Raw genomic sequence first — 20,393 nt, 5'->3', positions numbered from 1 at the left:
TAATTTCGAATGACGTTTTATTACAGCCAGTAGTTTACGATACAAATCACCTCAAACTGCTCAGCAACCATTTCCCTGACATTGCTGACAGTTTGAGCACTGACACAGTAAAATGACATAAAACAGAGGAATGCATTCAAATTTATTACAATTTTCAATTTTATCTATTTTGCTATTTTTTTAAACTAATTTTTGTTTATGATCAAGGTCTAGTCAAACCATCTCTAGACCTGGCAGATTCAATTTCTTCTTTTTTTTTAAGAAATAATTTATCGTTTTGCGATGTTTTCTGAGTTTTAGGTTTTTCAATGTTTAAGTTTTTTTTCTCTTTTTCCATCGGTGAAGCAGGTTTCAAAATGCTCAAGCTGCAAAACAAAAACAAAAAAAAAACTATAAATATTCCAGACAATAGCTTGAACAATGTTCATAATGTTTTAACTGTGTATTGTTCCCACCTTAGACGCTGGGAACACCGGCAGGTGTGGTGGACTTCTGCGCAGCCTCTTTGGCCTGGTGGGCCTGAAGCACAGCAACAGCCTCATCCACCTGAAGCAGAAATGTTTATGAACCCCAAAGCAAAAGCAGTGTTTCCACACAAGTTAATATGTTCAAGATGAAGCAAACCTTGGAGCGCAGAGATTCAGGTGACTCAAGCATATGAAGCAGCTCAGAGTTGTCTATCTCCAGAAGCATACCAGTGATCTTACCAGCCAGGCTGGGGTGCATATTCTGGATCAGAGGGAACAGACGCTCACCTGAGGAGGGAAGCAGTCAACTGGGTCATAAAACAGAACTCAACTGAAGGTGTCCCAGAAATCTCCATCAGAGCTGATTGTTCACTCACCCAGCATCTGCTTCTGCTCCTGAGGAGGAGCAGCAGCCAGCATGGAAGCAGTCAGGGGCTCCTGACCTTGGACATGGACAGCAGGCTACGGGACAGAAAGACGTCAGACAAAATCTGACCAAAAACAAGACAAAGTCTGCACCAACTATGCCAATAACTTGGAGTAACTAAGATATCTGTATGGGTACAGATATTTAAAATTTCTAGATTGAGTTTCAATGTCAATGTCCTCAATCCATAAGGGCAGATCTATTCCATTTAATTCTATTGACATTATATTTTGAATCCCTAATTCCACTTTCTGAGCAGTTTAGAGATAGCACTAATGTGAATATGTAAATTGAGGCTAGACTATATGAGTGTGTGGGTATAGATGTATATATTTAGACATACACACAAAGATAATATGAAAAAATTAACCCGTGTCATTTTCTTATTTTTGTTTTAATAATGAGGATCCATCTGAAAATATTGTATAAGTTTATGGGGTAGGAGTTCATAGGTTTCCTACTTCTTCCTGCTCCTTTTTGAGCATGTTAATATCAGTGACGTGCGGTGAGGTTCATAGCTGGTGAGGCACCGACTTAATTATAATCGGATTTACAAATCTAGACCCCCTGTATGTTATTGTTTACATAAGGAAATTTCGCACACGCGTACAATGCTGGAGGGCAAAAAGACTATTCTTTAACATGTGATGCTTAGCCGTGCCGCCACAGAATAATTCCGTTATCTCAATCAAACTTAGACATGTAGATATTATTAATTTCGTGCTGTGCTTAACAGCAAAGGGACAAACCGTTAAAGTACAACTCAAAACCACGTCTTTCTCGCTCTGCATCAGCGCAGCTACTGTATGGCTAGCTCGCTGTTACTGTCTCTTACTCTGCAGTTGTGGAGTCACCAATGTCTGGGATCATGAGCGCCCCCAGTGATGAGGCATGAGAACTACCTGCCTCACCTCGAAACTGTTTTATATTTCTATCATGTTCAAAATAAATAAAGAAAACAAAAAATAAACGTGAAGCTATTGGTGTATTTAAGTGTGTTGTACTAGTGCAGAGTTACCAAATACATTCATAATTCAGTACATCGATGTCGAGAAACATTCATTTCAATCCAGCACTGTTATTTTGTATTGGACTAGACGACAGTAAACCTCAGATATTGGTATCAGAAATGAAAAAAGTGAATCTCTATTTTAAACGATTGATTTGTATGTAAATGCAAAAGGTCTGCTTACTTGCTGCATGGCAACTTGTGGCTGGGACGCCATGTGTTGTTGAGGGTTGCGCACACCGGCAGCATATTTGTACTGAGGCATGGTACGGACTGGGGCTGCAGTGGCTGAGGCGCTGGCAGGGCGCTGGCCGAGGGCCTGGGTGGCTGAGGGGAGAACCAGAGAGACGATTGGTTAAGAACGCCCACAGAGTGTGACCACCTCATTAGGATGATGCGACGTGAAATCCTTACGCATGCGCTGGGAGGCCATCATGCGCGGGACCTGGGTGTTGGTGGTAGTGGTAGCACGAATGGTGTTGAAGGTCTGGGGCCTTGGTGCTGAGGGACGCATGGCGTTGGGCATGTTTTGGAAATCTGAAGAAATTCCACACAATTAATGCATCTATATCAGGATGTTTAAGAGTTGAAGCTCCAGTATGCACGTTTTATAAAATATATATATACATTTCTTTTACATATTTGTTAAAACTGTCGCTATATTATGATGCAAGTATGGAAAAATCTGAAAAAAAATCTAACAAAAAGCAAGCTGTCTTCTCCCAGTGTTGACTCCAAAATACAATCACAGCCAGGAGGGTCTTAGTGCCATCAATCATGCTTGTACACACACTGCTCACAACACAATCCCTCTTTCCCTTGCTCTGCACTACAGCTTCTTCTTAGAGTCTGCCATGAATCCTAAGGCTAGTTAACATGGCCACAGACAAAAGCGGATATGGAATGGCAAGTTGTTTCTCTCCCATTAGCACGTTTAGCCGCGAGAACACGAGGTTGATTGACAGCAATAAGACCCTCCTCTTGGCTCTAATTGCTTGTTTCTGACTGGGAGCGGTGCATTTCTTCAGATGGCAATAGCACCACTGGAAGGAGGGGAATTAATTTTTTTTTTTTTCCACAGGTCATTTGTCTCATATTATTGTGTCAAAATGGTGATAGTTTTAACAATTTTTATATATATATATAAAAAGTTACATACTGCAGCTTTAAAGGAACATAGGAGAAACGACTTACGCTGAGGTCGCACTCCCTGAGCGGCCCAGCGAGGACTGGGGCGGAGCTGGGCCAACTGGTTGGCGGAGTAATACGCAGCGCGGTTCTGAGCCTAACAACACCGACATGTATTGTTAAATACAAATCCACATAAAAGTACTGATGGAATATTAGCAAACCATGTTAATCAGTTGTTTGGGGGGTTCACCTGTGGAATAGCTGCCATGAAGTAGCCTGAGGGTGGAGCGGGCTGGTAGGGGTTGAGGACAGGGTTGGGCACGGCTCGAACCGTGGCCATCCTCTGCATGTACTGGTTGGTCAGGTGGGCCTGGCGCTCTTCCTTCCGCTGAGCCAGCGCCACATACAGAGGCTTTGTGGCCACAATCCGGCCATTCATTTCCGTCACGGCTTTAGTGGCCTCTTCCGGTGACGAGAAGCACACAAAGCCGAAACCTTTGCTGCGACCGCCCTCCATCATCACCTGAAGCAAGAGTGGAAGATATCCGTTGCGTTTTCAGACCACCAGCTGATCACGAGACATTTTGTCTGAATTAGAAGACTGGCTTTACCTTCGCACTGGTGATGGTCCCGAACGGGGAGAACTCCTTGCGCAAACGCTCATCGTCTAGGCCATCGTCGAGGTTTTTAACATACAGGTTCACACCCTGGGAAAAGAGAAATTAAATTAAATAAAGCCCAACTTCATTGGAATTTAAATAGTTACGATTCTAAACTGTGACTGCATATTGAAGTTATAAAACCAACCTTTATGCAATCTTGTACACCTTTTATAGATTGTTTCAGTCTTTTATTTTAATAAAGCTATACTGTTGTGATTTTTTTTATTGTGCTTACGTAGGACAAAGGACGAAACTTAGTTATTGTGCTAATTGCTGTATATTGCAATAATGTTAATTCTATTAAATTTATATAGAGCCAATTCACAACAAAAGTCTTTACAAAAAAAAATTTAATCACACACGCATTCCAATTGATCCTGGTTCTCAAGTAGTACAGTAAGCAAAATAAGATATTCGGAAGTTTCTATTGTCTGAATAAGCAAAGCACTGTTCTATTAGAAATTAAATTTATCTTGCCTTCTCTATGAAGCAGTGGGGTTTGCAGTTGAGCTGCCGTACTGATCAAACAATGCAGACCGTTATCAGTTTGTAAATGATTCACTGGATCTTATGACTGTAAAACCAAATCAAAGGTTGTAAGAGTACTCCTGTGAGTGCAAGATGTGGATTTATAAGATGTACATTCAGTCTCGACAGATGGTCAAAGTAAGAAAAACATATGTATCTACACAGATGTATTGTCAAAATGCATCTGTGTGAAATAGTCGAAATAAATTTTTCAAATTTTATGTCCTTGTTTTACTTACAGCCTTACACAGCATTGGGTTCTAAAAGGTTTATCTCTGCAGCTTATTATCCACACATACAGATAAAGGAACCACATTTGTGACATTAAACATAGGTTAAAGCCAAGGTTAGCTTACAGTGACACATTGTCACATTTCACCAACTACTTGAGTAATTTTTACTTTTTTATTTTCTAGACTGACATATCTCCATCAAAGCCTGCAACATCTTAACTGTTTAACCGTCACGGAACAAACACCAACCTGGTATCTGGTCATGCGATCTTGCTTCATCTGCTCAAATTTGCGTTTAAGTTCATTCTGGCGCTCGCCCTTCTTCTGCGCGCGGCCCACATACACCTGTCGGCCATTCAGTTCTTTGCCGTTCATGTCGTCCACGGCCTACAAAGCCAACAGAAATGGAGCGGACACATGTTCAGATTCAATTCAAATGGCAAACGTGAAACAGAACCATGCTTGATAATAATAATAATAATAAAGACATAAAACGTATGCTAACTTTCTGAGCGTCTTCGTGCCTCTCGAAGCTGACGAAGCCGAATCCCTTGGACTTGCCGCTCTCGTCTGTCATGACCCGGATGCTGAGTGCAGGACCTTCGGAAAGAGGCAGGCTAATCACCATATTCATCCAGCCACTTCATACCCAATAGCTGGCGACTTGCAATCGTCCGCATCTGAAATCTTGACGTCTCACCATATTTGCTAAATAACTCCTTCAGCTTCTCATCATCCATGTCCTCCCCAAAGTTTTTGATGTAAACGTTGGTAAACTCTCTGGCACGTGCCCCCAGCTCAGCCTCCCTCTCTTTGCGCGACTTGAAGCGGCCAACAAATCTGTTAAAAAATGACAAAAGTATGCTTAAGTCACACTTTGATATAAAACAGCAGACTGCATAAAAAATACAGACTGCATCAACGTGGTTGCATCCAAATTATGACTGATTTTTTTTTTTAAGAATCAAATTCAAAATGTAGCGATTCCCCTTTGTATTTTAGAGATGCTATATTTGTAAATGTTTCGAGTTTATGGGACGCTGGTTGACAAGATGCAGGAAAACACAGGCATCAAAATGTTTGTTAAGCACATTCCCCTCACACGTTTTAAAAACAAAAGTGTAACAATCTCCACCACTTACACTTTTCTGTCATTGAGCAACATGCCGTTCATTTTCTCAATGGCACGCTCAGCTGCTTCGTGGGTCTCAAAGTGCACAAAACCGTAACCTTTTGAGCCATTTTCATCACAAACCACCTTAGAAAGGACAGATTTGAGGATGTTAAAAAAAACATTGAAACACACACACACACCATGCAGGCCAAGCATTACAAACTAGCTTTAATCTTGTGAAATCCTAACTCATGCATTAACACAAAATAGATCTGTCGCCATCTTACCTTGCAAGAGAGGATGTTTCCAAACGCAGAGAAGGTGTCATAAAGGGCCTTGTTGTCAATGGACTTGTCGAGGTTTTTGATGAAGATGTTTCCCACCCCGCTCTTCCTCAAGGAGGGGTCACGCTGGGACCACATGATGCGGAGAGGCCTGCCCTTAATCACATCGAAGTTCATTGTGTCCAAAGCCCTTTCAGCTAGAAACGTTTCGAAAAAATAAAACAAAAGAATGACCTTAGTTTAGGCACAGTGTCGTATATGAAGTACAAGTGACTTTACAAGTGACTTATCTTTGAAACTATATCCTACCATCAGCTGGTTGTTGGAAGTTAACATACGCATATCCCAGCGAACGGCGGGTGATCATGTCTCTGCACACTCTGATAGACAGGATGGGTCCGGCCGGGCTGAATTTCTCGTACAGCATGGCCTCGGTAACATCTGGGTGCAGGTCTCCTACGTAGAGCGAGGCCATGGGGTAGCTAGGCGCGCTGGGATTCATGTCGGGCGACGTTTGTTTTAAGTCAGATAGCTGTTTGAGTTCGACGCGCAATGGTGGCTGTCAGGAAAGCACTCTGTTTTGGCAAATAAAAAAAGAAGAAAGGAAAAAAAAAAACGTTAACTGCTAACAACGTGGGCTATGTAGCTCGGCTATGTAGCAAAATGTCGGAGTGCGGCCTACCCAATATGGTTTAAATGTCACAATTTGAGAATTTTAGCTCCTTCAAAATCACAAAGAGCGCTAAACTATCGATACAACAAGACACAAACAGCGACAATTAACTTACTATAAGTAATACTTATTTAAATGTGGGGAGAACTAACAGGCTATCGTTAATTAGCCGCGCTCTCAACAATGACGCTAGTAACGTAGCTTGCTAACACCGTTTTCGTCGTTCCGTCTTTCGTTCTTTTTCGAAGGCAGCGTCTTCTTCGCGTTGCTTTGTTGGCAAATCAAATCCTGCTTCACCGATTTTAGGTTTTCTTATAAAAATATGTCTGCGGGTGCTCACTAGCTTTTGGTTTGTTTCATAATAATAAAATGTGTGCCGAGGCTAGCTCCGGAGCACACCCTACGCAGACGGATTACAAGAATGAAAGGAAGGACGGGGGAGGCTGTTTCCAGATTCCTGTCGAAACGCCGGCGCGTGCACTAACCGTGGTTAACGTCACGTATCTCGCGATATTTAATGTTTATGAGTAAAATAACGTGTAGAGAATTTAATTGAATAATCTTACAAAAATTTTACTATACATCGTTTGAAAAATTTAAACCCAGTTTCTCAGAAAATTAGAGCTTAAGACGAGCCCAGGGAAAAGATGAGTTTTTATCCATAAATTCTAGCTTTGACTGGACACGAAGAAAATGACAGAACAAATATGGCTTTTTGGAGGGGTTGCTAGAAGAATGTTGCAGGACCTGGAGACCTTGCTGTCATTGAACTATAAACTATGGCTGAAAAAGAAATATTGCAAAGGTCCAGACAAATTCCAGACCTCAAAATCATTGAAATGCTATTACAGAACCTTAAGAGAACAGTGAGGTAAAACAGCCATAAATCTATCTAAATGAAACCATAAGCTTTTGGTTTATTTATATTTTATCAGAAAGTGATGACATTGTAGAAGCTGTTGCGTGATTCCTTTTACTTTAAAATATATAAACTTTAAGACTAGATTTTGCTTATTAAGTTCTGATATAAAAAACACCAGACTTGGAAGATGAAGTACTTTCTTCCTCCCATGCCTGCACTAATCCATCTTTAATACATCAACTGCTTGTAGCTTCGCTGTACAGGCAACTTCCGTCTCAGACATGTTTTATTTCTAAAATTCAATCCTCTTTATTTAGACACAATTATGGTCCATAAACAGACAGAACAAGAACAATAAAAAAAAAAGAAAAAGTATATAATAAAATAATCAATCACTGATATATAAACTAATGCGCCAGTGATTCCACAAACTGGAGAAGAACCTCACAGAGCTTTGAACAGGATTGGTCAAAGTCTGAATGATGCTGTTTGCAGAGTCTGTTAATCTACACATACATCTGTGCATAATGTTTCGAAGCACAGCAGTGCAGGTTAGTACATTGAGATTCACAAACATCTGACTGGCACTACTCCATCGGGGCACCCTAAGCAGCATCCTCATGCCATCATTATAAGCGACCTGAAATTTATTCATACTGCTTTTCCTGCAACGCCGCCACAGGTGGGCTGTATACATTGGAGTACAGTATGCTTTAGAAAGTTCAATTTTGACAGATACTGAGCACATGGAGAACTACCGAAGGAGAATATTAGCTTGTACATATTGAGTACAACGCTGCCTGTAAATGTCTCTATCATCAGACAGATCAGCCGAGATGTAATGTCCCAAATATTTGACCTCATCAGTGACCTAGAGGATGCTGCCAGACAGGGTGAAGTCAGGAAAAGATCATTTAGTGTCTTCTTTGCTCTTGACAATCATGATGTTGCTCTTTTTTGCATTATATTTAATATCATGCTGTAACCCATACTGAGAGCAAACCCTTAACAGTTGCTGCAGACCAGAACTATATGGACAGAATATCACAAGATCATCAGCATACATCAGGTGGTTGATGGTTCGATTACCAACCCGACAGCCAGTCCTACATTGATTCAGAAGCTTAGATAAATCATCCATATACAGGTTTAAAAGGCAGGGGATATGCTGCCTTGTCGCACACCATTACCCACATAAAAAGAAGATGATACAGAGTTTCCCCATTTTACAGACATATTCTGGTGAGCATATCAATACACTAATATTATTAATAAATATTTCGGAACTCCTCTCTCATGCAATTTATGAAACAATTTTTCATGATTAACATGATCAAATGCTTTTGATGCATCGGTAAAACACATAAGAAATTGTGGTATTATGTCTCTTGTACAAATCTAAAATTTCCTTGAGAGCAAAAATGCACATATCAGTGCCAAGTTTTGGTTTAAACCCAAACTGATTATCAGATGTGGCTATAAACGTCTCAATTCTGCTTAACAGAGCCTTCTCCAAAACTTTTGATAAAGTGCTGGCCAGAGCTATGGGCCAATAGTTGTCTTTGCTATTTATTTTGCCAGCCTCATCTTTTACAATAGGCAATAAAATCACAGATAACAGAGTTTGGTAAAATGCCATGAATTAAAAACCCAGTGAAACAAATAGCCAACAAAGGAAAAAATTTTCCTACTTACAAATTTTAAGTGCTCAGTAGATATCTTGTCCACTCCATATGCCTTATTATTTTTCAACTTCTTAACGATGTCACTAACTTCTTGTGAAGAAATAACATCTTCATGCATATCTATGTTTTCCATCACAAAGGGATTACTCTTACTACAATTAAACAGTTCATAAAAATGTTTCTTCCATAAATTAATAATTTAGTCTGGTCCAGTTACACCATCAATGTTTGTTGGCAAGGATGCTTTTAGATGAACTCTTATTTCTTTTCAAAATTCAGAAGGACTGTTGAGTTGTAATTTTCTTGCTAATGACTCCGATTTAAATGCATTTTCATTCCTCTTAATAAACCGTAAAGCATATTTAAAGTTAGCATTTGATCTCTTCTTGTAGTCAAATACAGGACCATGTTTAGGTTTGCCTGATTCAGCCCACAGTCTGAGAGCCCTTCTGGCCTCTGCATGAAGCTCTTTAGCATAAAAGTTTATAAAACTTTTGGTTGCTATTTTAACACATAACAGTTCACTTAATAGTGCATATTTGAATCATGTTTTAACAAAAACTTAATCCAATTTCAAGTAGAATGTAAATGTAGGAACCTTGATAGGGCTGCTTAAACAGAGCCATCCGTTTCTTCCAAGTTAATGTATTTTATTTATTGCATTGAACAAAACGCTTGTAAAGATTTTACTTCCTGTGATCGTTTCTGAGTTTATAGAGCCCGCAAGGGAGTGCACCTCTGTAATACTATCATAAGGACTGCAGGGGGTGCTAAATCGCACCAACAGTTTTCGACTTCTTGATTGGACAATTGTTTTTTTGCCATTTTGACGTTTACAACAATGAAGATTCCTTACATTTCAAATTATCCCAAATAATAAGTACATTTACCAAAAAGGAACACATACGCCTTCTTACTTAAATTGAGTATTAGGTCATAGTAATACAACACAGTAGGCCTTCAGCATTCCTGTGTTGGATCTGCCCTGTGATCAAGTAGAGCTGTGGGAGTGGAAGATGCACCCAAACGGTAGTTTATGGGTAGCCGACTCTCCATTCATGGCAGCAAAGAATATGGAGGTTTTCCCTTTTGGAACAAACCACAGTGGAAACGATCCTTTTCATGACAACAAATTGCAAAGTTTTCCATCCATTGTCTGATGCATTTCAACTGTTAACGTCTGGAAGGGAACCAAAAGCAAAAAAACCCCCCAAAAAACAAAAAGGACAGGATTAGCTTGCTACATTTTAGCAACATGTTATTAAATCAAAACTAAACATTTACAGTATGGCTTATTTAAAACAAGGTAATTAAAAAGTGTAAATGCATGTCCTGTTTTCTACAAGAGATTAAAATCTTAAAACCTTATCCAGATTACTATGTTTAGCCAAACTGAACTTTTAGGTGACCATGCTTAAATGCTGAGCTGGCAGACGACTCTGAAACATGTCATGAGTCATGGCAGAACACTGAAGATTACTATACATTTAAGTAAGGAAAACAAAGGACAAGTTGAACCTTTTAAATTGTTTATTTTTACTTAAATGAAATTATGCATTACCCCCAAATAACAGTTACGCTCAAGTGTTTAGTATGAAAACTCCAAAGACAGACAAAGCTAACCCGCCAACAACCGTTTACTTCTCCAGACTACCCTTTGACCAACTTTATGCAAGAACTGGAAAAAAAAAGAAACTTATTTTCAAAAACTTTTCATTATATAAAAAGTGGGATTGTTTTTATACTTACTGAGGTGCTCATACAAAAACAGGAACAGTACAAGCTTGTGCTCTTGTTCTTTTAATTTTCTATACCTCGTAATGGATACATAGACATACAAAAGCAGCCCCCCCCCAACAAAAGAAAAAAAAAAAAAAGACAGTAGAAGGTTGATAAGTTTATGGAATGTAACCTGTGTAAAAATATGGCCCTTCATCACCAGCTCTCCCCCACTATGTCATCATTGTGTCTGCCTTTGCTGTAATTCCTCCTTCTGCCAAGTCAGGTACAAGCGGACAGGTTGGTATTGAGCAACCACTAATTGATCATCAAAAGATGTGGCTGCGTACAAACAGCACCTTTTATATTTAGGACACACGCAGTAATTCTTTTTTTGTGGCTTTTAAAACTGCTTGCTGCACGTCTCATGACTGGAAAACCCCCAAAAATGCTTAGACCCTGGAACAAGGTCAGCAGGGAACCCAACCCCAAAACATGCATGAACCCTCCCATCACACTTTAAAGCCCCAACCTGTTTATCTGCACTTACTGCAGAACAAACGGCAAACCAAAGAGAGGGATGATCTAGATAGAGAAACAAAGGATCAAACTGGATGTCATGGATGAGGTGGTCGAGTGCTGATCACAATAAAGAGGACTTTGGATGATGTCAGGCAGACGGGGATGACTTTGAGGGTGAGGCTCATTCTTTGGGCTCCTCTGATTCCTCTCCCTCGACTGTGTTGTCAGAAGTCCAAAGCTGAGGAAGGAGACGGTGATCAAACTTTTGAATCGCTTAACTCTTTGCTTTGCTCATCCAATTTTCTCCAATGCATAAAAAATTTGATTACACAAAATAAAAAAAATAAAAAAAGGGAAACTTACTGTCAAGTTGTCTCTCAATAGCTGCATGATTAGTGTACTGTCTTTGTACGATTCTTCACTCAGTGTGTCAAGCTCCGCGATGGCATCGTCGAAAGCCTGGAGGAAATAAAGTCAATTTTTAAAGGTATGATAAGAAGATGTGATTGGTCTTTCAAGTCTGCCTATTCAGAAGGTCCATCCATTCATCAGTCACCCAGACCTCACTGTAGGGAACATGTATAAACTTTATGTTCCTGGGAACAATTTGAGATGCCTCAAGAAAAAGCTGAAGAATATTTCTAGAGAGAGGGATGTCTGGGTTCCACTCCATCACATTTGAAAATGAAAGGATAAGTGTGTGTTTGTTGGTGAGCTGCAATAAATCCCATTGAATACAAAGCGTCTGCAATCTTGAGTATTGAATTACCTGCTTGGCTAGCTTGCAAGCCTCTTCAGGGGAGTTGAGGATCTCGTAGAAGAACACCGAGAAATTAAGGGCTAGTCCGAGGCGTATCGGGTGAGTCGGCTGCATCTTTGCTTTGCTGATGTCAAAGGCCTTTTGGTAAGCCTTCTGTGAATCTTTGATGATGCCTGAAATAATGACAAAAAACATTATGAGAAAACAGAATCATCTCAGCACAGGACCTAATTTTAAGCATTCTATAATGCAATAGGATAATTAGACATACACTAATTTGGGTATACTGAGCTTAAGTTCTACTCATCGAGTTTAAACTCAATTATATTGACTTATTTTCAGAGGCAATTTTTAAAGCTTTCAAACACTGCCTCTCTAATACTATCCTATATATAACGGTGTGACATTTATTTAGTAATTTATAATCAATCAATCAAATTTTATTTGTATAGCACATTTCAGCAGCAAGGCATTTCAAAGTGCTTTACACAATTAAAATAAAAACAGCATGTGACAGTGAATAAACAGAATTTTTTTTTTTTTAAAGAAAAAAGGTTAAAAAAGAAAAACATTAAAACCCGCATCCCTTGTAGGACTTCAGTTAGACGTCTCACATAAGACATGTTAGTATAAAGGAATATAAAGCAAACAAAAAAAAGTTCTGTAGCAAACACTGGAGAAGATTTGGAGGGTTCATCCTATCTTTTCTGTTTTAAACACATACGAGAATCAGGTTTTTTACATACATCATTTAAATTAAAGGCTGCAAGTTTTAGCAAACAGGATTGCACATGCTGCAACAAAGTAGCTGTTAGTGTGTATTGCACAGTGCCATGTTCGGCTGTTTATTTTACTCATTTACTTTTTAGTCTAATACTGTATGAACCTTTCATGAATTACCCAGAACAGATCCATTTCTAAGTGATGTGTTGCTTCTGTAATGTAAAGTGCTTTGACTTCCTGTCTATAAACCCACTGCTTTGATGCTTCGTTCCATGATGCAGTTTGAACTAAAAACAGTTGTGTGTTGCAGAATATCAATAAAGGTGCACCAGAAAGTCTTAAAACACCTTAAATACAGTAATTGTAAGACATCATCACCAGGGTAAACAAACTGTAGTATTGTTTACCCTGGGAACTGTTTTAGATGGGTTTAGTTAAATAAAAGAAGAAAAGAAAGGTCATTATGGTGACAAAAGTGAACTAGATTGTTTTTTAACACTATTTCAGTCTTAGCGCTGAAGCCCGTCTTCTATGAGACCAAAGAACAGGAAGTCACAGCCACTGAACAAATGAAAATTAAACTGCTTAAAAGAGAACAAATGACAATCACTTGCTATTTAGGCACACCGAGACATCAATTGGATGTGGTGTGCAATACGTTACAATTTCATTTTTGTCATATAAAATAGAAAAAAGTGAAGAACTTCAAAATAAAAGGAGTGCTATGAATGACAGAAGTCTCACTGTGACACATCAGCAATGTTGCATATAGCAGAAGTGAGCAGAGGCGTACCGTCCTTCTCGTCTCCTGTCGCCACCTCAGCCAAGTAGCGGAAGTAGTCTCCTTTCATTTTCAAATAAAATACGCTGCTCTCTGCTGCTGCCTCTGCTGCCTCTGCTGCTGCCTCTGCTTTGGGGATGAGGAACTTGTCCAAAAGAACCTGTGAAAACAAAACAAAAAAAAAGTAGTTATATTTTTTCAAGTTTGTATTCATCTACACTCTAAATTTTACATCCACTTGTTCCCCCAAAACACAGTTTTTGTTCAACCTGAGCAAGTACACAGATTTTCCAATTCACAGGTTTCGGGCATAAATCGGTGGTAGAAATAAGCTGGGCATGTCTAATTAACCTCCAGGCTTGAAAAAATTGGCCAGGCTACATCACAGATGCTTCAAACATAGGGACGGACCTATGTGGATGTGATGGCATGATAGCATATGGGTGGGGGTGCACTGGGGGAGAGGAGTGATCTGAAGAGATAAAGGGATACTAGGAGTATGGATGGAAGCTGGTGTGAGTAGAGAGAGGAAGCAGGCAGCTGAACTGATGAAGTAGGTCACATACACCAGCTTGGCTCTCTGTAACACAAGCATGCACCGCTTGATAATCTGCTCTGGTTGCTAACCTGGGCGCTAGCTGAAGGAAAGCTGGCCATCTCATTGTGAGCAATGGTAACCTGCTGTTAGAACTCTTGATTATGAAACTTATGACATGATGGCATATATCTATGGATTCTACTGTTAGAGAGAAGCAAAAGACCTTCATTAATGATCCTACAAAATAAATTACAATGTGGGATTGCCACTCAAATCCAAATCGACTGGAAGACAATGAGCTGTTTTTAAAGTTCTCAAGACCCTCTTTGAATACAGCTCATTTGCATATTAAAGGGATAAACAAGGTTAATGAGAGCATGCATTTGCTGAATGCTCTTAAACCAATGTGAAAGATAGGGGAAGCCCTGTGGGATGTGAATGTAGAACTAGGCCACTGGCAAGGGCACAGCTAAAATCAGGATATCACTATGGCGGTACAGAGCAAAAGAAAATTACACTGAAATGGGGATGGTGTTTCTGCACAATTTAAAAACTAAAAAATCCTTTATAGGCAAGTAAGAGTTTAAACATACAAAGGTCTCGCATAGCTTTTTGGGGTCAATGGAAAATCCAATTCATGTCATTTAGAATAGGAAAACGTGTGCAAGCCAGTGGTTTATTGATCTGTGAGAGCAGAATGGGACAGCAGTGCAGCATAGTGAGCATTAGATTCCACAAGCCCTGCTAATAAAATTGTAGCTAAAACTTAAACAGACCTCTAAATAGCACATCAGGTAGGGGAAAAACTGCTTTTATTCCCATTCACCTCACAATAAAACCAACAGCTGCATAAAATATTAAATGTAAGCAGTTCATTAACTCGGTGTAATGGATTTAAAACTAAAATGGAAATGCATGAGACCATAAATGGGTTATTATCCAACAGTGGATGAAAAGAAAGGACACATGTTGCTGTTAGACTAGTAATTATTGTAGCTTTAATTACATAAAGCTTTGTTCTTGTCTATTAAAAAACAAGGTGATGTATTTTGATAAGATAAAAAAAATTCTCAAATATATTTCCATGTGCAAAGCTTATTCAAAATATTTTAAAACATTGCTGTTGCATTCAGGAACAGTAGGGGGAGCCCAGTAGGACAAAATGCTGCCACACCCTCTATGTTGATTTAAAGCAGCATTATAATAGGGCTGTTACTACTGCTGAATAGATTCTCATGGTGGGAACAATATAAAAGGTAGATGGTTAAATACATACTTCATCATATTTTATGATTTTAAAACATTTTCTCCTGTTAAAATCAAAACATAAATAAAGTCCTTTAGTTTGGACTGGACAAAACCTAAACTCAACTCCTCTTCCTCTATCAATACAATCCATCTCTGTTACCCTCCATATGGCTGCAAGTGATGCACAATACTGGAGGGTCAGCTTCGGTCATTACAGGATTAAGACTTTGAGTCATCGCTGGGCAGATAACATGCTGAGGCCCTGCGCAACGATGAAGAAGTTTATACAGGTACAAAATTATAAACACTAATTTAACAAATAAAATGCCTTAAGGTTTAACAAGTACTAAAACTGATTCAACCAAAGCCAAGTATTAAATGGTAAGTTATCTAAACACTTTGTGGTACAACACTTCCTCACTGATTAACTATTCTATAACATGTTACACATCCTCATGTCAACTGACGACAAAAAAAAAGATAGATCGATAGATAGATAGATAGATAGATAGATAGATAGATAGATAGATAGATAGATAGATAGATAGATAGATAGATAGATAGATGTAAATTATTAAAATTAACTTTAAAGCTTCTGCTTTGTTACAACAGTGGTACATGCAACTGCAGGAGAGATGACTCACTTGGAGCATTAGTATTGTTAAGTCGAGCGTTCTTAATAGACTTACACATCTACTACGTCACACAGAGCAAAGGAACCTGGGTAAGACCAGGACCAAAAATATTAAACATATTTACAGATCAGCTTTTTCAGGAAACAATTTGGTCTTGTTAACAAACCAGGCTTGAATTATAATATCCAAATGACCAACTTCTTAACTGGCTGTAACTCTGTAAATGGCTCATTGAAATCCTATTTAACAAACCTAATATCAAAGTGATCAAATTTAAAGAGTAAACCCAACGACAAACTTAATATGTTGCCCTCTTTTTAAAGGAAGAAACAGGACTATTTGTGACCTCATATGAAGCCAACAAAAGGGAGGCGATAAAGAATAAGAGACGGATCTAAACTCACCAGAACATCATTGCAGATTTCTTTCAGCTCTCCCTCGATTTTCTCCCTGTACTCTTTGACCTTGGCTTGTCTGGCCTCACTGGCATCTGCTTTCTGCTCGATGCTGGACACCACGCGCCAAGATGAGCGCCGGGCGCCCACCACGTTTTTGTAGGCCACTGACAGCAGGTTGCGCTCCTCGTTCGTCAGCTCCTCGCCCTCCTCCGTCACCGATTTCATGGCGGCGGCCATGTCGTCGTAGCGCTCGGCCTGCTCGGCCAGCTTGGCCCTTTGTACCAGTTCCTTCTGAGATGATTCGCTCATGGCTGCTCACTGCAGGGAGCAAAAGACAAAGAAGTCACGCAGAGGTAAATTAAAAATTAAATAGATAGCTGGAGAAACTGTAAGAATGCAGTGCAGCACTGCTAGCTGCCCTTATTAAAGCATTATGCACATACAGCATGGACCCTAATGAATGCCATCCATCATTCTTATTAAAAATAACTGTTTTAAAGTGCAATAATTGAGCTAGCAGCAGCATTTCTATTATGTAGCTCACTAATGGTTGGCTACCAGAGCAAATACCCTGACTAATTATTACCAAGCTAACATTAGAGAATAGATAAAACTGTTAAAATAGTTTAGAGTGGAATACAATACTTTTCAGATCAATAAGCAGCTAAAGGTTCAAGCCAGTGTTAACTATCCATTTTTAAATCTAGGCATCACAATACTGAACTATTAAAATCCAATCCATGTCTATCTGATTGGACTTAATGCACAAAAATACACAATGGAATTCTTATCAGTACAATAAAAACCTAATAATTGTACTTATTTTACAAGAAATTACCAGCAAGGCTTTAACTAAGATTTCATAATGTTGACCCATCACAAAATGCTAAGAAAAAAAAAAAAAAAACAAAGGGTGGAAAAATGGATGCCAAAAATAAAATCCATCCAGATTTACTTTCACACAAAGTTCTGTCTAAACCATTATTAAGTGGTAAGATTCCTGGTGTTCCAAACAGAGGGAAACTTGTTAAATACCTCAACTATGTGGGCAAGGAGTGTAAAGGTTTGAACACGAACAGACTGGCAGTGTACCTGTGACGACTGGCATTTTCTTGGCTACGGTAAAAAATTTAAAAAATAATGAGCCATTAGGCTATTATGTAGCTGCCATTGTGGTTCCAGTCACTGGATTTATGCTTTTGCAACATGGCGAGGCCAATTTCTCTTTTAATGAGGCAAACTGCTATCAAGGCAGATTTGAGAGAAAATACATTTACCAAAAAAAAATTAAAAATACACCCATAAATTTGCTCAATAATGTTTGACTTTCTAACTGCTGGAAGGTTACGGAAAATTTAAAAGCATGATTGATTTTGTTGCAAACAGAATTCTTGAAATGAAAAAAGATAATATAATTTATGTACTAAAATATGACCGCTGTGATAATTACATCTTTGAGGTCAATAATGACCTTTAAGATATCTGCTAATGGGGTTCTACTACATTTTTTTAAAAACACTAAGATGTACCAATTACTAAATATATTAAGTAATGAAAGGGTAAAATAGTTAAATATATTTGTTCAATGATCTATGGTAAAAATCTATAGAATTATGGCATTTTTGTGCTAAATATTTTCTTTGGGTTAACAGGGGCATTCACTAAAGGGTGGTAATTTTATGGATATTTGACCTAGATGGATGATCTTTTTATAATTCCAAAAGCCATTTCACGAACTTTCGCCTTTAAACTCGTTTTGCCAGCCACTCCTTATTAAAATGTTGCTAATCCACCCATATTCGCAACAAATGAGCGTTTTCAAGACAAAAAAAAGAGAAAAACCTAAAAGAAATAATGTTGCAATCACAGTAGTGTCACTCCATTCAGTAAGGCTTTTTTAGCCTTCAGCGTTAATGTGGCCCCCTCCTTTTCTCTCATTCACACTCACCACACCCATCCCTGTACCTGTAGCTTGTCCGACAAGCGGAAGCTAAAACACGAAAAGTTCTTTTTAAGACTTTGTTAGGACGACACGTTCTGGCAGTTATTAAAGCAAATGTGCAACTGGTGAAAAGGATAGCATATTCCCTCTACAGAAACAGCACCGTTAAAAAGTGCACCGGGCTACAGGCTAGGCCCTCGTGACCGACGACTTCTACTATGGCGCCAACTATTTCCTGAAAAAGACGCTTTCCAAGTTAGACAGCTTTACCAAACGTAATAACGGTGAAATTAACACCGTTTTTGTAGCAAACTGAACATAACATTTAGCAATGTGGCCTGGCAAAATGCCCACTTGGAAATATTACGTTTACTTAACTCGTTTGTTTTTTTAGTACCCTAAAAATAATCACTTGGGGGGCGGGGGGCGGAAATTACTTTGTCACAAACGAAGGAATGTAGCAATGTAAATTGACAATATTTGCAAGATGCCATATAGATTATCGGCTCTAGCCAATAGTTCACTGGGACAATGCCATTTCCAGCAAGCCCTCATTTGCCTTATCGGTTATCTACGGCACAGTTTCAGGTAACATGTTTAACATTTGTATCAAGCAGGTTTTCAGCCTACTCTCAACTGACACGCCTTTCTATTTTCAGTTAGAAAATCAGCCATTAGACACATCCCGAACTGAAACGTTAGCTAAGCTAGCCTTTGTTCTGTAGTTTGATGAGCGTCCTCGCTACACCCAGTCCTGCCAGTAACCCGCAGACAATGGGCTTCTTCGACCGCCAGTTATTTATTTACACTCATTAAAAAAAACTACATATAAAATATATCAAACGAAAGACATCTTTTCTAAAGCCACCGTTGTTTCATACCTGAATTTTAGCAGATGTCGGCGTACCAAGGTGCAGCTGATTCTCTCAGCCTGTCCGAATGAGTGCAGTCAACGGGGTTTCCTCCCAATCACACCGGTCCAAGACACGGCCAGAGTAGCGCCCAGGCAAATGAGGACTGACGTCAAACGTTACCAGGGCGACCAAACGTGACGGTTTGTGGGAGTTGTAGTTGTCTTTTACATGTTGTTAGCTTTATTTTAAAAACAGTTTGGAAATAATTTATCACTTTGGCATCCTTTGCTGTGATTCTGTATAATCACTTTGAAACACGGAAAACTGTACTGAAACCTATTACTTTTTACCCCTTCAACGTTGTGAATCACATTCTCTGAATTAGAACTTTGGAGAAGGAAAATAAATAGACCTAGCAGACACAGAAACTAATAGAATATATTAAGTAGTAAATAATTATGATATTAAGTAGTAAATAATTATGATAATCATCTAAAAAGTGTGTGTTTGAAAACTCCAGGTATTTGCTCAAGACACAGAGGACGCCACAAACTGGACCACAAGACACAGCTATGGTACTTTCCTAATAGAAACTACTATTTTTGCATTCTGGTTGGTTTCCAAAGGGAGAGAGTGAAGCTATTTTTGCCGTGTCACATGATTTCCCCTTGAGCAAAGATTTCAAGCTTGTAACCTATTTAAGGACGGATCAGATAATATTGGCTGTAATGTGCAGAGACAGGAGCAAAAGAAGAGGAAGAAAATAAGGAGGAAAATACATGTCTACTGTCTAAATAAACTGTGGTCAGGGAAGGGTGAAGCTCCAACCCATAGGGACTCCACTATGAAAGCTTCAGAAACCAGTTAGGTGGGTTTTTCTGTCCACGGCCATGTCTTGTATGCACATGCACAGACACACACAGAGAAGCAGCTTCTGCACACCGGAACAATGGCTAAGTGTTGAACACAAATCTTTCTGTAATGGCAACAGTTCTCATGTTAGATTTCAGTTGAAAACACTAAAGTGGAGAGGATTAGCACATAGAATACAGTAAAAATGACTAAGGAAATTAACACAGAAAAAAAGAAATGTGTTACATAATCAAAGTAATTATAGTTTGTTTTTTTAATTATTATTTTTACTAAGTCTCAAAATGTTCCTATATTTTGAAAGGGCGAAGCCAATAAAGCATTAATA

General features: G+C 39.0%; 2 protein-coding genes across 6 annotated transcripts; both read right to left on the bottom strand.

The window, feature by feature from the left end:
- On the bottom strand, positions 1-6,970 carry pabpc1a (poly(A) binding protein, cytoplasmic 1a). Of its 5 annotated transcripts, XM_008432903.3 has the most exons (17): positions 6,741-6,970; positions 6,538-6,602; positions 6,165-6,430; positions 5,859-6,052; positions 5,600-5,715; positions 5,158-5,297; positions 4,963-5,057; positions 4,707-4,844; positions 3,646-3,741; positions 3,285-3,557; positions 3,098-3,188; positions 2,318-2,440; positions 2,088-2,230; positions 845-929; positions 625-755; positions 456-546; positions 1-365 (listed from the first exon to the last, which is right to left on the bottom strand). In XM_008432903.3, exons 3-16 carry the CDS (start codon positions 6,355-6,357, stop codon positions 457-459), a joined length of 1,908 nt encoding a protein of 635 aa, XP_008431125.1. In that variant the 5' UTR covers positions 6,358-6,430; positions 6,538-6,602; positions 6,741-6,970; the 3' UTR covers positions 1-365; position 456. The 5 variants fall into 5 exon arrangements, with proteins under 5 accessions (XP_008431125.1, XP_008431127.1, XP_017165239.1 ...); XM_008432905.3 differs by lacking the exon at positions 6,538-6,602 and having other exon boundaries at positions 6,644-6,970; XM_017309750.2 differs by lacking the exon at positions 6,538-6,602 and having other exon boundaries at positions 6,739-6,970.
- Positions 6,971-10,587: 3,617 nt separating this feature from the next.
- LOC103478834 (14-3-3 protein zeta/delta-like) lies at positions 10,588-19,382 on the bottom strand. The gene is made up of 6 exons (XM_008432907.3): positions 19,223-19,382; positions 16,406-16,717; positions 13,593-13,740; positions 12,086-12,249; positions 11,680-11,775; positions 10,588-11,554 (listed from the first exon to the last, which is right to left on the bottom strand). Exons 2-6 carry the CDS (start codon positions 16,706-16,708, stop codon positions 11,498-11,500), a joined length of 768 nt encoding a protein of 255 aa, XP_008431129.1. The 5' UTR covers positions 16,709-16,717; positions 19,223-19,382; the 3' UTR covers positions 10,588-11,497.
- Positions 19,383-20,393: the final 1,011 nt, after the last annotated feature.

This window comes from Poecilia reticulata, chromosome 16 (genome assembly GCF_904066995.2).
Source record: "Poecilia reticulata chromosome 16, P_reticulata-male-v2, whole genome shotgun sequence".
Taxonomy (NCBI): Eukaryota; Metazoa; Chordata; class Actinopteri; order Cyprinodontiformes; family Poeciliidae; genus Poecilia; species Poecilia reticulata.
The sequence above is the reverse complement of the archived record's forward strand: the minus strand, read 5'-3'. Positions and strand labels throughout refer to the sequence as shown.